Source organism: Primulina eburnea, chromosome 7, assembly GCF_022965805.1.
Source record: "Primulina eburnea isolate SZY01 chromosome 7, ASM2296580v1, whole genome shotgun sequence".
Taxonomy (NCBI): Eukaryota; Viridiplantae; Streptophyta; class Magnoliopsida; order Lamiales; family Gesneriaceae; genus Primulina; species Primulina eburnea.
Genome location: NC_133107.1, coordinates 5,615,126 through 5,631,943, shown reverse-complemented (window position 1 = coordinate 5,631,943; position 16,818 = coordinate 5,615,126). Strand labels below are relative to the sequence as shown.

Genomic DNA, 16,818 nt, shown 5'->3' with positions numbered 1-16,818 from the left:
GCTAATCTCAAACAAGTTTGCTAACAGGATTCAAATTACCTAGGTAAACACTTTCTGTGGTATGCCCGAGGACAACGGCGACAAATGGCAAATTGCAACTCACGATCCGACCTCACTTCTAATTCCTTGCAAACAGAACATTTGTGTACAGGGCATGCAAACTGTTCCCCAGAAGAAATCTTTTCTTGTTGTTCTTTTGCTGCAGCTTCATTACCGGGGTGGAGAAGTTTTGCCACACAATAGGGATGATAAAAGTGCCCACAAGCACCGTTACCACAACGAAATACCTGCGAGATGACAGGCCAGAAACATTTTAGATACGAAGAGACACAATCGCAAGCACCTACCCATATGTTGAGCGTTTCCACATAGCCAAAAGAACCACAAAAACGATGAAATTATAACAACACAAGAAAAAGGACAAATCAAAATTAAAAGAGTTGACGGGTATTGCAGAAATGTCAACCTTTGTTAAGTCATTCCCACACATAAGAAGACTCTCAGTAGGAACTCAGCAAACTAATGCAATCAAAGTTCACAGGAATGTTAAAATTAACCATAAGGAGCTTCACCCCAAGCCCCATCAAGGTTCAATGTAATATGAATCAGGAGAAAGGCACTTGTAAAAAATTGATAGCCCTAGAGAGAGAATTTTTTGAAAATGCTCTCTCCCTCCTCCGAACATTTCCATACAACTTCCAATCGGCCTTCCTTATCGTTCGTCCATTGACCTCTAGTACGAAGTTCAGCCGATTGCACCTTCAACATTCACCGGCGCCGGACTCCGGCCGTCGGAGGTCCGCTCAAACAAAATTTTTTCTCTCTTTTTCGGTTCGAAATTGCTTCGCTTCTAGGAATACTTCAGCCATGAACAGAGGGATGCTTCGGAATAACTTCACGACAGTGTGTGAGGTTAAAATAGAGCAGAAATTGTTTCTAATCAGTAGGGGGAGGATGGGCCGATCTGTGTGCTTGAAGGAGAGAACCAGAAACGCGACTTATGTGCTGGAAGTGGATTTGGAATGCTTAAAATGGATCTTGCTGAAATTGAGGGAATACATTAGTAAACCTCAACTATGTTCCAGGTTTAACAGGTTCAGAGACAGAGACTCAGTGATAATTATGCAGAAATACATGAATGGTCGAGGAAGCTATCTCGAGATCTCTAAATTTGGAGGAAACGGAAATAGGCAGCGCATTATCACACCAAGTGGGCGATTTGATTGGGGTTGGAAATGGGTAGATCACAATCTGTCAAAATTCTTGAAGCATAGAAAGGATAATTTTATGTGCATTACTGGAGGAATGAAGACTAGGGAACAATCACATAATATTGGAAAACCATGGCCGAATCAAGGCAAACAGAAAACTGAGGAAGATGAAATGTATGAACAAAAATCATCGTGCATGGTTAAAGACTGGAGATCACTCATTATAACAAGGGAAAGTGCGAATACTTCATGGGATTTGGTGCGAATCACGCTTGGGAAGGCAGTTCAGAGAGGTGTTCAAATTTTTCCATTTCAAGCTAACAAAGCAGTGTGGTGGCCGCACAATGAGGAGGAAGCTACATTCTACTTGCGATTGAAAAAATGCTTTATGGAGAAACAAGTTACTTTATTTTTTGACAGATGGAGGCCGCAAGTCAATTGTGAAGAAGAAGTGTTTGAATGCTGCAATAGTTGGGTGCGATTGTTCGGGTTACCTTGGGATCTGTGGACCATTGAACTTTTCCAAAGCATAGAAGATAAATGTGGAGGATTGTTGAGCATCAGCTATGACACATTGCACCTAAAAGATTTGTCAGCGGCAAAAATTAAAGTGGTGGGATTGGAAGGTGGTTTCATAAATAGGATTCTGAAGATTCTAACACCAAAAGGGCCGATGGATATTCGAGTGATGGTGGATTCAGTCAACTTAGACGTTTATGAAACATATGAAAAAAGATCGTATGCTCAAGTGGTAGCAATGGTGCTAGAGTGTTGGCGGGTTGGGGTTCATCGAAGAAAGGTATTGGAAATGGTAATTATGAAAATCATGATGGTGACAAGAGGAAAATGGATTCGGAAAACTTCAAACATCAGAATCATACAACGGATGAAGGATCCTTCGAGACAAACTGACAAAGCATAACTCTCAAAAAGGTGGTTCGGCCATCACACATCGTTTCAGACTACATGATGCCGAGGCTACGGGACAAATGACGGAAGGAAGATGCTGCTTTTCAGAACCATTGCTTCGAGGCAGGCAAGTTAAGATTCTTAAGAAATTGAGGCCGAAAGAAGAGGACGAATTTCTCAAAGGGACAATCAACAACATAGAGGAAAATAACAATCCAAAAGAAAGAACATTTGAGTTTGTTTAGCAGAGGAAGATTGGGAGGTCAAAGAAAGAGACAGCTAAGTTCACACAGCGAGGAGATCCACTTCTTACAGTCATCGAGAATGGGATTCATATGCATGAGGCAGAATATGGGAAATGGGATCAAACAATATCAAATGATGCAATGGATGCCAAGTCAGAGGAAGAAGGTAATATCAGTGACGGCAGCAGTCATCTTTCACTAAATTCAGATGAGTCATCTCCGCATTCAATGGAACTTGAAGGTTTAAGTGATTTTTTTTGCATTATCTCCGAGGAAGGTTAGCACTTTACCCAATTCTCCTTCTGTTTTTCTTGATCAAAAATCTTTGTACTCAATTCCTGTGTCAGTATCGGGTGAGGGGTTCGTGGGAGGGCTTCAGTTGTCAGCTAGGGGGGGCCAACGCAGTTTGCTGAGAAGTCGGGTATGTCGGGGAAATTCTTCTTAGGACAGCAATCTGGGCAGGAAGGAGAAGTGGGTAATGAGGGGTTCGAAAGGGAAGAAAATGAGTGGGCTGTTGAAAATGAATGTCTAATAAAGATGGGAGTGGAAAGAGTGGATTCCTCAAACAATCAGGTTGAAGGTATAGTTGATGGAGTGAAAGTGAAGTAGTTTTAATATGTCTGTAGAGGGTGATGAGGTTAATCAATGAAAATATTTTCATGGAATATTAAGGGAGGGGGGGTTCAGCAAGACGTAGGGGGGTAATACGAGCCGTCATTGTTAAAGAAAAACCGGATTTAATCGTGTTGCAGGAAATTAAGAGGGAGGTGGTAGATAGGAGATTTATTTCAAGTTTATGGAAATCAAGGTTTGTGGAGTGGGTTACTTTACCTGCATTGGGTCGGGCAGGGGGAATTTTGATTATGTGGGATCCTAGATTCATTTCAGTTAAGGACAGCTTGATAGGGGAGTTCTCGGTTTCAATCAAAATTCAAAAGGAAGAGTCCATTGATTGGTGGTTCTCGGCTATTTATGGGCCATGTAAACCAAGCTTACGAAATAATTTCTGGGATGAAATGGCCGGGCTAAGGGTTTTATGTGGAGAGAGATGGTGTTTGGGGGGTGATTTCAATGTGGTTAGAAATTCAAGTGAGAAAATGAACAGTCATTCACAAACTTCAAGCATGCGGTGCTTCGATTCATTGATTCAAGAGTTGGAATTACGTGATCCGCCGTTACTGAATGGAAAATTCACGTGGTCGAACTTTAGGGATATGCCTATTTGCTGTAGACCGGATAGATTCATGTTCACGACAGGTTGGACTGAAGTTTATCCATTTTACAGGCAAACAATATTGCCACGAATCACATCAGACCATTTCCCTGTCGTTTTGGATATGGAAAAAATTAAGTGGGGTCCGACACCGTTCAGATTCGAGAATGTGTGGTTAAGGGACAAAATTTTTAAATCTTCGGCATCAGTTTGGTGGGAAAGTGCGGCGGTTCGAGGTTGGGAGGGATATAAATTCACGATGAAACTAAAATCGGTCAAGGTGGAAATCAAGAGACGGAATGAGAAGGTTTATGGGATGGTGGATATGAGAATGGGGGAGTTAAGACGAAAAATCAGCGTGTTGGATGAGCTGGAGAGTGAGGAAATGGGGTCGGAAGAGGTAGCAAATGAGAGAGAGGAAAATAAAATGATGTTGGAAGATTTAATATGTCGACATAATCGAATCCATTATCAAAAAACCAAGATTAAATGGGTCAAAGAGGAGGATCAAAATACAAAGTTTTTCCATTCACTGTTAAATCAAAGGAGGAGTAGGGCTACCATAAATAGATTGGAAAGGGAGGATGGATCGATCACAAGTGATGAAGAGGAAATTGTATCCATTATTTTGAGGTTTTTCGAGGAGCTGTATGGAAAGACGAATGCGAGAAGTTTGGGGATTGAAGGTGTGGAATGGTGCCCCATTGACGAATTTATGAGCCGAGAATTAGAGAAATTGTTTACAGAAGAGGAAATAAAGAAAGTGGTTTCGAGTGTGATGGTGGTAAGAGTCCAGGGGCAGACGGATTTACTTTGGCTTTTTATCAAGATTGTTGGGTACAGTAAAGGGAGATATTACGAGAGTTTTTGATGAATTCCATCGGACGGGAGTCATAAATGGTGTTACCAATGAGACTTATATTTGTTTGATAAGGAAAAAAAGTGAATCTATCAAAGTTAAGGACTTCAAACCGATTAGCCTAACCACAAGCTTGTATAAGATTATAGCAAAAGTCTTAAGTACAAGGATAAAAGATGTTATACCAGATACGATCTCGGAATCCCAAAATGCTTTTGTAGAAGGAAGACAGATACTCGATTGTGGTCTTATAGCGAATGAATTGATAGAAGAGGGAAGGAGAAAGAAGAAGAAATGGTGGGTATTTAAGGTGGATTTCGAAAAGGCTTATGACAATGTGAATTGGGAGTTCCTCGATTTTGTGCTTAAGAAAAAAGGGTTCAGAGAAAGATGGAGAAAATGGATTAAAGGATGTGTGTCGAACGTTTCATTCTCGGTTATGATTAACGGGAGGCCAAGGGGAAAAATTAGGGCGCATAAGGGTCTTCGACAGAGAGATCTTTGTCTCCGCTATTGTTTAATTTGGTAGTGGATGTTTTGGGAAGACTGATTGACAAGGCCAAAGTAACAAATATGATAAAGGGGATTGAGGTTGGTAGAGACAAGATAGAGATTTCTCACATCCAGTTCGCGGACGACACACTATTCTTTGTGAGGAATGAGGACCACATCAGGTTTTTGATTCGACTCGTGAGATCATTTGGGTTTATGTCTGGATTGAAAATAAATTTGGAAAAAAGTGCTTTGATGGGTATCAACTGTGAAGCAAGTGAGGTTGAGTTGTTGGCACAAGAAATTGGATGTGGAAAGGAGAGTTGGCCTATTACATATTTGGGAATGCCTTTAGGGGGAAATCCATTGAAAGTATCGTTTTGGGAACCGATTGTCACTAAGGTGTCCAAAAAACTAGCAAGTTGGAAAAAAACGTTTTTGTCAAGAGGAGGAAGATTGACTTCGATATCATCTGTGTTGAATTCTATTCCGATATATTTGTTTTTCTTTAGAATGCCAAAATAAATTGCAAAGCTGATTGAGAGGATTTCGAGAAATTTTTTATGGGATGGAGCGGATGGAGATGTTCATAGTCACTTGGTCGCGTGGAAGCAGGTGTGCAAACCGAAGGATAAAGGGGGGCTAGGCGTTGGAAATATCCTTTTGAGAAATAAGTCCATGATGGTGAAGTGGTGGTGGAGATTTTGTGCCGAAGAAGGAACTCTTTGAAAGAAAATTATTGTGAGTTTATATGGGATTCAAGAAAACGGGTGGGATGCGGGTTTGGCGAGAAATGTTACGTTCAAATGTCCTTGGAAGTTATTTCACAGATCTACCCGACTTTTCAGCGACTTGTGTCGACAGAGGTGGGGGTAATAAGGTTAGATTTTGGGAAGATAGGTGGTTGGGGGATTCTTCTTTCAAAGAGCTTTTTCCGGCTTTATTTCATTTGTCCACAGTTCATAATATGCCAATTTTTCACTATTATTATTATTTAGATAGCGAATTGTCTACTCAATCTTGGGATTTTCATTTTAGGAGGGCAGTCAGAGATGAGGAAATCATTCAATTGACCGAGTTAGGGTTGATAGAGAGTGCTAGGTTGGTGGAAGGGGTAGAGGATTACCGAGTGTGGCGAGGGGATTCATCTGGGGTTTTCACGGTCAAATCACTCTTTGAGTCTTTTTTTCCAACTACACACTTTCCACTTTATCCTCTTCTCGATCACATTTGGAAGGTTTCGGTCCCGATAAAAATACAGGTGTTCTCATAGATAGCTACACAGGGTAAGTTACCGACCTCGGAGACGATGCAAATAAAGTGGCCCTCGATGAATATTTGTCCGAATTGGTGTGTTCTGTGTAAGAATGACTCAGAAAGTCAAGATCATATGCTCATCCATTGTAAGTTCTCGAGTGGTTTGTGGGCTAAGGCGTTGAAAGAACTTGAGTTGGTGTGGGTGATGCCGGAATCAACAAAGGACTTATTTGCTATGGATCTTGGGCAGCAGACAGGTACAAGAGGAAAAACTTTTTGGCGGGTCGTGGTACAAGTGCATCTACTGGTATGTATGGCTCGAAAGAAACAGAAGAATTTTTGAAGAGAAGGAGGAATCACGAGAACAATGCTGGGAAAGAATCAAGATAGCAATGGCAATGTGGGTTGGCGCTCATGAAGATTTCAAGAAAGTCTCCATATTTGATATTTTGAGAGATTGGGCTTTTGTTTATCATTAAGTTTCAAAGTCTTGTGGAGTTCTTGATCTAGTGGATCACTAGTCCACTAATGTAATTTGACACTTTATTATCAATAACATATCGTTTCTTATAAAAAAAAAAAAAAAGAAAGGCACTTGTTTTGGTGCATCAAGTAACAGCAGGAAAAAGCCATTTCCACATGACAACATATAGTCTTCAACAAAGGAGTGCCATGTGAAATTTCATGGTTCAAAACTTGAGAAGGACAACATACCTCAGCAACAGATGAATCATCAGAGGATCCCAATTCCCCACATGCGAAGCATTGGTGCCTTTTATGCTCACAATTTTTACAATAAAAATCAACATTTTTTAATGCCTGAAATCATGAACACAAACACTCTTAAAGCTTGATTATGCTAAAGAAAATCCATGAGAAAATATTACTTGATAAAAGTAGAGAAAGCAAATGTAGGAGGTAAAATAGGTGGGAAACATACTTCTACTTCTGCATCATTAAAGCGAAGAGATTCACACTTCGATTCTTCACCATCAATAATGTTTGCATGAAATGACCTCATGCACTTTCCCTCACAACTAATTTAGACAACATGAGACAAATCATCAAAAGACAGGAAAATAGGTTAATTAATTATTTGCAAAGCAAAGGAGGCAAACATGAAAACATTAGTACAAAATACAAAATCACCAAAGGTAGACAAAACAATTGCATGAAGGTTGCAAAAGAAACAACGGGTTCACACAACAAAAGGTGCTCTACAAAATAAAATAAATGAAAGCAATAGATAATTCAAGAGAAAAGCGATCACCCGTGATAATTAAGCATAGCAACTTTTGTGATGGAATCATAACATAAAAACTCTCCCCACATCAATCCCACAAAACTGTCTCAATAACTATATTTCCTATAACTCCATAGGCCATTCAAAACATCAATTCAACATGAAGTCCATAACATCAAATTTTTCGTAGCAATAACCCAACAATTTTTGCATCAGGGCCATTAATACACATTATTTCAATCCCAGTGTCAGGATTTTTGGTTAAAGACATCAATAGACTTTGCGATCCATTTGAAATTCAAGTGGGGACTATGAAATGGACGGGGATTATTTTTTACGAATAGAATTCCAGTCGTACTCGTACAGATGTGAGGTGAACTGAATTATGGTGGAAAATATTTTCAGGAGAGAGAGAGAGAGAGAGTAGTATACAAAACATTGCTACATCCAGGATACGAAAAAAGCAGCACATGATACTCTGTATCGTGCAGAGAGAGCGTGTGAAAGTATGGTCATGTGATCCAGCTATGTGTGGCTGGAGGTATATCCAAGGTTTTTTAGAGAAAGCCAGAAAAGTAATACACTGATCGATTGACGACAGCCACTAAAAGGTTACAAGATTTAAATCACAATAAATAGTAACAAATATGGTCCTTTCTTCAAGTTGGAAAATAATTAAGAACCAGAATATTCATGATAAAAACGAAGGACAACGTGAGCTTCCATAGCATCAAATCACATAAACATGAAAAAGTTCATGACACAAATGAAAGACAATGTGAGCTTCCATATTAGCGTATAAACAATGCATAAATGTGAAAAAAGTTAATGCCGCACGATTAATGATCATAATACAAATTAAGTTACATGAAAAAAAATTATTAGCTTATAGACAACGCATAAATGTGAAAAAAAAGGCAAGATAAACATACAGAATTATGTTGCCCCCATTATCACAAATTGCACAAACGGAGTCAAAACAATCATCGTCCCCATCCGACTCATTTTCTTCACTTTCGTCAATCTCGTCAGGCTCCTCATCTTCATCTTCATTATCATCAACTATGAAAGCAGGCTTCGCGTCCTAAAAACAATATTATATGATCATTAAGAACAGTAAATTCAGGTTATAAATTATGTCTCCATCCTTGTGCATCACTGCATCTGTATATGTGTAAGAGACGTAGCACAACCTCATTTATTGCCTTCCTCTTCACAGCTTTCTCCTCCAGAATTGTAGACAATAGCTATACATAGAACAGTTACGGTAGATACAGAATTAGAGTACAGCGGAAACTATGAAGAAAAATAATCATTGACAAAATCCACAGATAGGTAGGGAACAACTTTATCTTTATTTAAAGGGAACGTTTCTAATTTGCAAACACTGGATCTCGAAACTTTTTCCTAAATTTCTGAAGTCCAACGAGTAATAAGAAATGACGAAAAACCTTGGATTTTGCCAAAATTTCATCCCTCTTAACAGCTTCATTAATCAAAGACATATGATGAAGCAAATCCTCCTCTGAAGGCCTGATCTCGAGCATCCTACATATTGCGAAAAAGGTGAACTTTATGCAACAAGGCAAAGAGCAATAAAACACAATGAAACCCCTTATCAAAACCTGAATGATTCTGTAAGATGATCCCACAAAGCTTTCCGTGACCCTTGAGGATTCCACTTGGCGAAGTGTAAAAAATTCACAGTGATCAAAATTGTTCTAATTATGACCACAAAAGCATTCCTTGGTTTCAGAAGATTGATCCAGTTCCCATCTTCAGAGAAAACTGAAATCTCAGGCTTCTCATATGAAAGATCAAATTTCCAAGCAGTAACTGGCTTATAGATTTTTCGTAGACCATTATCAGTTTTTCCTTGCAAGAAGATTTGTTGCTTCCCATGCAATGGGCTTGTCCCGGTTTTATTCCACCTAACAGGTAACTCAGTGAAAGATATAGTTTCGTCCTTACTAGAAATAAAGTCATATTCTGATACATTGCAAATTGTTTCGCCTTCATCATCAGAAGAAACCATCTGTTATTCAGACACTTCAACTGAATATCACTTGTTTATAAACATAACTACAAGAAACAGACAATACATAGGAAATTAAAATGTTCTTCATATGACAGCATATGAAATCTCAAATCACACTCCTTTTTGCATGAACAAGAAGAAGAAACACTTGAAACCTATTGCACTTTTTTAGCATTTGAATGGCTTCATAAAAAACGTATATTCATAGTCTATATTCCTTTATTTTTAAACAAAATAATCTCTTATTTTTCTTTCTTCGATAAAAATAGAGAAAAAAAAGGCTCCAAAAACAATAAAAGAGTAAGATCCATCCATATAAATTTCCTATTTCAAACGGTCTAACTACGGCTTAAACTTGGAATCAAACAGAAAAAGGTTCAAACTTTCCTTGTCATTCAAACAGCGTGACCACTCACTGAACCATAACTCGGTGAAGAACAGACGGGGCAGAAAAAGCAATGCAAATCTACAAGGAGAATGATTAACAAGTCAAATTCCACTCACTACTCCACACACACACACATATATATTAGGGTTTTAAACAAATATATTAGATGTAGTAGCATGTGGAGTACCAGTTTGCAGGGTAACAATTGCACACACTATTGGCCAAATTTTGCAGAGCCAGAAAAAGATAACCCACTCACGAATTGGCCAACAGAGCAATAACCACAACAATTCACAATTACGATAATTCACCACAATTAGGTGACATAGCATCCAGGAAACTAGGGTTTATACCGAATATAGAATGATGACGACGATTACCTTGTAACGATGAATTACAATGGGTTTTACAGGGATTAACGACCGGCTATTTCCCTCTGCTTGGAGAACAGGATGAAATTCGCCTCGCCCCTGCAAATTTTCCAAGCAACACGCAGATTTTTAAGTTGAAATGAAAGTTATGATGGGAAATTCGCCTCACCTCCCTCTACATGAATACAACCCCCTAAATATATATTTATATATTTATATTATATATTATATTATATTAGAGTTAAATATGTGAAAGAGTAGTTGTGGAATTATGAAAAAAGATTCACTAAAATTGGTTAATATTCAATCATCTTGTTTTATTATTTATCGTCACACACATAGTTAACAAAAAATTTTAATTAAAAATTACGATATTTTTCATAATTAAATATGACATGAGATTTAAAACATACTCTACAAAATTAAATATGTATTAAAGTTAAATATGTGAAAAAGAAATTTTTGAATTAAGAAAAAGGTACTATAAAAATTGGTTAGTATTCAACCATCTTGCTTTATTAATAAGATTAACGAGATATGAGGACGGTCTCACAAATCTTTATCTGTGAGACGGGTCTGTCCTACCGATATTCACAATAAAAAGTAATACTCTTAGCATAAAAAATAATACTTTTTTTATGAATGACTCAAATAAGAGATCCATATCACAAAATACGACCCGTGAGATCGTCTCACACAAGTTTTTGTCATGAGATGTATATTAATAATGCATATACATACATACATATACATATGTGTGTATGATATCTGCAGTGAAAAATAATAATTTTTCATATTGCGGGTCAGATTAGATATTTTTCTCACAAAATTGATTTATGAAATGATGTCACGAGAGTTTTTATGATATGTATATAATAATAATAATAATAATTATTATTATATTAAATTTTAGGTCTAATTATACTACTAGATCTTAAAATGAACGGAAAATATCAATCTAATTTTACGGTGAAAATTAAGAATATGAGACTTTTTTACAATGTTAAAAGTCGTAGTCACAATCATTCGATACGTAATAGATAAATATCTCGAACTAACATAGTAGCTTATAAACCACACTTATCAAATAAATTGAATCACATTTTTGGAACTCTGCTACTCATGCCACGTTCAAATATTGTGCAAATAATAATAAAAATTAATAATTATTAGTGAGATGGTATTTATTATCCACAAATTGCACTACAAAAAAACGGAAGGATTAGCGACGCTTTTATAAAAACCGTCGCTCATTTAGCGACGGTTTTTATAAAACCGTGGCTATATAGCGACGGTTTTTAAATAAACCGTTGCCTTTTAAATTATAGCCACGGTTTTATATTACCGTCGCTACAATAGCCACGGTTTTATAAAAACCGTCGCTACAATAGCCACGGTTTTATAAAACCCGTCGCTATATAGACACGATTTCTAAAAAACAGTCGCTATTATTGCGACTGTTCCACACACCCGTCGCTATTTTGTTCAACGGGTAAAACAAAAGCGACGGTCTTGTATCAAACCGTCGCTAATATAGCGACAAATTTTCATAAACCGTCGCTCAATTAAACAGACGACGGTGTAATTAAAACCCGTCGCTATATAGCGACCGTGTAAAAACCGTCGCTTAATTTAATAAGCGACTGTTTTGCCACAGTCGTCGCTATATAGCGACATTAAAGAAAAACCCTCGCTATACTAGCGACGGGACCACAAAACCCGTCGCCGATCTAGATCAGCAAAGGTTATGCAAAATCCGTCGCCAATCTGGATCCGCGACGGTATTTCTAAAACCGTCGCTATATAGCGACGGTTTTAATGTAACCGTTGCTATATAGCGACAGTTTTTTCCAAAAACCGTCGCTATAATTCTATATATACGAAGGTTCGCGAAAATTTTCTTAACGATTGTTCACGGTAGTAGCGAAACTTTATCTATTTTTTCAAAGTTTCGATTTTTTTGTTTTGTACTAACATTTTCTCGTATTTATTTTGTAGATTTCTTCGTCGGTGCGATCTTCCGTTATGTAAAACTACATGTCTTCGCTCAAATTAGGTATTAAAGTTTTTGTTTAACAGAAAATTTTTTAGTAGTTTTTTTACAGAAATTTTTCGGTACGATATTTCGTTCCCAAACTATTCAGTAGTTTTTGTATACGAATTTTCTCGATAAACACCGTCGCTAATTAAGCGGCGGTTTTTTTAAAAAACCGCCGATTAATATAGCGACGGATTTTTTAGGACCGTCGCTTAATATAGCGACGGTTTATTAAAAAACCGACGCTTAAAGTAGCGACGGTTAAAACCGTCGCAAATATAGAGACGGTGTTCTTCATAAAAACCGTCGCTATATAACGACGGGAGTTTTAAACCGTGACTTTTTTTTGGCGACGCATCATCAGGTCACGGGTTGACTGACCGTCGTTAGTACCGTCGCCTTAGGGATTAGCGACGGTTTTAGCGACGGTTTTGACCGTCGTTAATCCCGTTTTTTTTTTTTTTAGTGTTGTTAAATACACTTAACCTTGAGTTTTATATTTAAATTGACAAAATTACCCTTAATGCTCAATTTTTTAGTTTCACCATAAAAAAACACTTTTAAAGCTTAATTTTTAGACAACTTTTTATTTTAAATTTTGGTAAAATGTTATATTAATTATAAATTATTTTATTTATTTGGTAAATAAAAAACAAAAACTAATATTTTAAATGGATTATTGGGAAAAAAATTAATAAAGTGTACAATCATAATATTAACTAATAATTTAATCTTGTAAATTATAATACATAATTATTCAATTTTACTATTAGGTAGACAACTCTTGAATTATTGTTTGATAACTGAAAATAAATTTTTTATCTATTATTAAAATAAAATAATTTTTTAATCTAATTTCGCAATTTGTTTGTAATAGCTATTTTTTTATTAGACATGTTGTATAACTAAATAAAATAATAATTCAATCAAAAAATAAAACCCAGATTGAAAAACAAATAATTGCAATAATATCACTACTTTAAAAAGATTTATGTGAAAATAAAAATTTCAATCGATTCCAAGATATATTAACCAATATCGAGTATATTAATTAGGAAATTGAAAATTTCTTATTTGGAAGTATTCATCCCAATAATAAGAGTATATAGTAAATTATGAAAATAAATAAATATTATAATGTGCATATAAAAAATACAAAAATTGAGGCATTATTTGGAGATTATTCAGTAATTTCGTAAAATTATTAAAAGAAGTGGCAAAGTGTAAATTTGTCATTTGTAATTGTTTGGCTTAAAAATTAATTTAATTAATTAATTAATTTGGGATGAATTATTAATTATTCATATTGTGAGATGGAGCGGTGGATTATAACTGACTGTCAAATCAGAAGCTCACATTGTTTGAATTAAAAGTTAGATTTATCCATTTTCATCACATTTGACACATCACGTGTCTGAAACGACCGTAACTCAAATATTGTGCAAATAATAATGAAAGAATTCAAAAATAGTGTGATAAAAAAAATCGAAGTGCAAATAACACTAAGCTTTTAAATTAGATCGAAAATCTATTATTAATTGTCACACAATAATTCACCTTTTCTATCCAAGAGTGAAATGAAATTGATTATATAGAATAATTTGCAGGATAAAATTAATAGTTAATATTATGATGCATAATATTAAAGTTAAACCTTAAACATGAAAAGTGCTAATTTTTATGGTGAAACTAAAAAAGAACATTAAGGGTTATTTTATCTTTTTTTAATGTAAAAAGTCAAAATGAAGTATATTTAATAATTTATGGAGCGTAAATATCATCTTCTTAGTTATTATTATAATATTTTATTAAATATATTATTTTTAATATATAAAATAATAATATTAAAATTTATAGTAATATTAGTTATGTGATGACGTTAATTTTATAATAATTAACAGAGAATCGGTAATTTTTATTGTTTTTTTATTATTTAATAATAATATTAATAATAATTCTAATACTTCTCGAGTAGTTATTATTTTGAATTTATAGTTAAAAAATAATTGATTATTAAAAATTATTTCATTTAATATATATATATATTCTTAACTTATTTTATTCCATTGTATTGGGTCAATTTTGTGATACGTATCTCCTGTATGACCATAAAACATTATTACTTATTATATCAAAAAATATTACTTTTAATTATAAGCATAGACCAGACCGACTTGTCTCATAGATATAGATATGTGAGATCGTCCATACTTATTGAATAATAATAATACGAGTTTCTCATACGCTAAACGTTAATGTATAAATAGGAATATATCAAACTAAAACAAGTAACCTAGAGTATAAACTCCCAACACACTAACAACAAAATCGAAGAAAAATAAAAATTTGAAAAAGAGAGAAAATAAAATTGATAGTAGGAGCAGCAGCAGTAGTGTAAATTTGGCGTTGTTGGTGAGCTTCAATTGCCCTCGAGAAATGCTGGCTAGCACAGCCTAATTGGAGGGCCATTCTTTCTGGATGTCAAATGTGTAGTTGATCTCCAAATAGCATTTGTTGTCGTCATCAACGAACTGAACCAATACATGACCAAGAAAATCAAAAATAAACAAACCATCCTCCCTCAATAAGTTGTTCCTTTTTTGTTGGTGTGGAAATTCTCTCTCAATAATAATACTGATGATAAAAATTTCAAAAGAATACCTTAGTTCTTGCTGTATAAGACCCTCTGGCGAAGATTCCGGCCGGAGTCGTCTCTTCTGGCATTTCATGGGTATAGGGCTCCGACTGAGGACTAAAGGTCCCCATCATCTCTTTCGAGCTGTGAACTGTGCATATCATTTAAGTACTTTCGATTAAATTAACATATTTCTGTTTATTGGATTGCAATATAATATTAATTGTTTTTACTAGGAGATTGACATTCTCCCGTTACAACCAACAACTATAGTATTTAGTAAAGCGGTAAAACTATTATATTATATAGGTAATATATAGTCGTAGATTAAAATCTATGGAACCTTTGATTCCAGTCTTCCACACGGTATTAGTGTACTTCAAGCCACAGACAATATCATTGCTGACTTTGATGGAAAATCTGAGGTGATAACGACTTCCTTCTTTCAGCGTAAACCACAATCCTTTAGGGTTTCCATTCGTCGGGATCGAAAGCACAATATCAGGTCTACCCGCTGACACGATTGTGAGGCTCAAAATCTTTACATCTGGTTCTTCATTCTCTACAAATCCGCGATTTAAAATAAGTTTTATACGTGATATTCATGTATATCAGGCAATCAAATTGTGCACATGCAAATGTTTGAAATATAAGTTATATAATGTTAGAAAATCTTAAATTACAAGTGAATCGTACTCCATTGTTCACTTCAAATTTTGTGGGACAAAGCCAATCCGACAAGAAACTAGAGCCAACTTCATAACATAAACTTGCTAGGAAAATTGTCCAAATACCTTGAACAGCAACAGCATCCAAACCCCCTAGAAGTTGTTCTTTCCACCTTCTCAAGCTCTCATCATCCTAGATTTTCAACAAGCTATAAAACTTGCAAAACCGAAAGCGAAACCGCGAAACGAAGAGATATATATAATATAGAATCAACCTTATCTTTCTCAAGGTGCTCTTTGATACTCCACTTGGGGCCTAAATGAAGGGACATTTCTTCATCTTCCTCGGTCGCATAGCAAGAAGCTTCACTAGCCTGCCTGCTAATCATCCCCGATTCGGAATCGGAGGCCGTATCCAGATCATGATGCCCTGCATTACTATTTCTCTCTGTCTCGCTCTCTGAATGATGATTCACGTTCATTTCTCCTTTGTTTCCTTGAGATCCCATCTCCCCAAAAAACAAATTCGAAATGGAGCTGCTAAGAATTCAGGGTTTTCATATCACCACACTTGCATGCTTTGTGATGAATTATTTTGGTTGCATGAGTGATGAAAAATGGTGGTAAGGGAGAAAGGGAGGTGGAACATTAATCCCGATGGAACAAGTCTTCAATTAATATGTGGTGATCCGATTAAATGTGCACGAAACAAATTTTTTTTTTTGGGTGAAAATGGATTAATGCTGGTTTTGGAGAGAAATCCGAGGCAATGATTGATTAATGCTGATTTTGGAGAGAAATCTAAGGCAAGAATGGAGGAACTTCTACTAGTTTTTGAGAGATTTTGGTTCTTTGAATGGAAGTAGATCTTTTTCCAAATTATAACACCAAGAAACAAGATTTTTTTATTTCTATTTATTGGAAAACGATTTTTTTTAATAACAAAGAAACAAAAATATTTGTATTAAGGGAAAATATTTTTTTTTTAAATTCTGTTTTAAATGAATATTAAAAATATTTTATAATTAAAAATGACGTGGGATTTTATTTCTGTTTGTGTTAATTTTTAGTTAATACTATTAATTAATAAGACTTGCAGTAATTAAGAATATTACAAATATTAGATTAGTAAATACTGAAACAAGAATAATATAAAAAATTGAGCATAGGTCTCATGTGAGACCGTCTCACGGATATCAATCTGTGAAACGAGTCAACCCTACCCATATTCACCACAAAAAGTAGTACTCT

The 16,818-nt window shown here is 35.5% G+C and overlaps 2 protein-coding genes across 3 annotated transcripts in view; both read right to left on the bottom strand.

Moving 5' to 3' along the window:
* LOC140836914 (protein ENHANCED DOWNY MILDEW 2) overlaps positions 1-10,395 on the bottom strand; it is a 30,188-nt gene extending 19,793 nt beyond the window's left edge. Inside the window, exons 1-8 of one of the 2 annotated variants that reach the window (XM_073202790.1) lie at positions 10,236-10,395; positions 9,055-9,464; positions 8,881-8,977; positions 8,623-8,676; positions 8,362-8,513; positions 7,127-7,223; positions 6,901-7,005; positions 40-287 (exon numbers count right to left, since the gene is read on the bottom strand). In XM_073202790.1, coding sequence (XP_073058891.1) covers positions 40-287; positions 6,901-7,005; positions 7,127-7,223; positions 8,362-8,513; positions 8,623-8,676; positions 8,881-8,977; positions 9,055-9,464 — 1,163 coding nt within the window. In that variant the 5' untranslated portion in view covers positions 10,236-10,395. The remainder of the gene's footprint in view (positions 1-39; positions 288-6,900; positions 7,006-7,126; positions 7,224-8,361; positions 8,514-8,622; positions 8,677-8,880; positions 8,978-9,054; positions 9,465-10,235) is intronic. The other variant, XM_073202791.1, reaches the window with a different exon arrangement.
* A 4,248-nt stretch (positions 10,396-14,643) lies between these two features.
* On the bottom strand, positions 14,644-16,266 carry LOC140836058 (rho GDP-dissociation inhibitor 1-like). Its single transcript, XM_073201469.1, has 5 exons — positions 15,843-16,266; positions 15,694-15,760; positions 15,243-15,461; positions 14,926-15,050; positions 14,644-14,795 (listed from the first exon to the last, which is right to left on the bottom strand). Exons 1-5 carry the CDS (start codon positions 16,074-16,076, stop codon positions 14,718-14,720), a joined length of 723 nt encoding a protein of 240 aa, XP_073057570.1. The 5' UTR covers positions 16,077-16,266; the 3' UTR covers positions 14,644-14,717.
* Positions 16,267-16,818: the final 552 nt, after the last annotated feature.

Coding starts and splice junctions, on each gene's coding strand:
- LOC140836058 (XM_073201469.1), bottom strand. CDS start 16,076: ATGGGATCTCAAGGAAACAAAGGAGAAATGAACGTGAATCATCATTCA. Junction 15,761..15,842: donor AGCACCTTGAGAAAGATAAG/GTTGATTCTATA, acceptor TTGAAAATCTAG/GATGATGAGAGCTTGAGAAG. Junction 14,796..14,925: donor CTTATACAGCAAGAACTAAG/GTATTCTTTTGA, acceptor GTATTGGTTCAG/TTCGTTGATGACGACAACAA.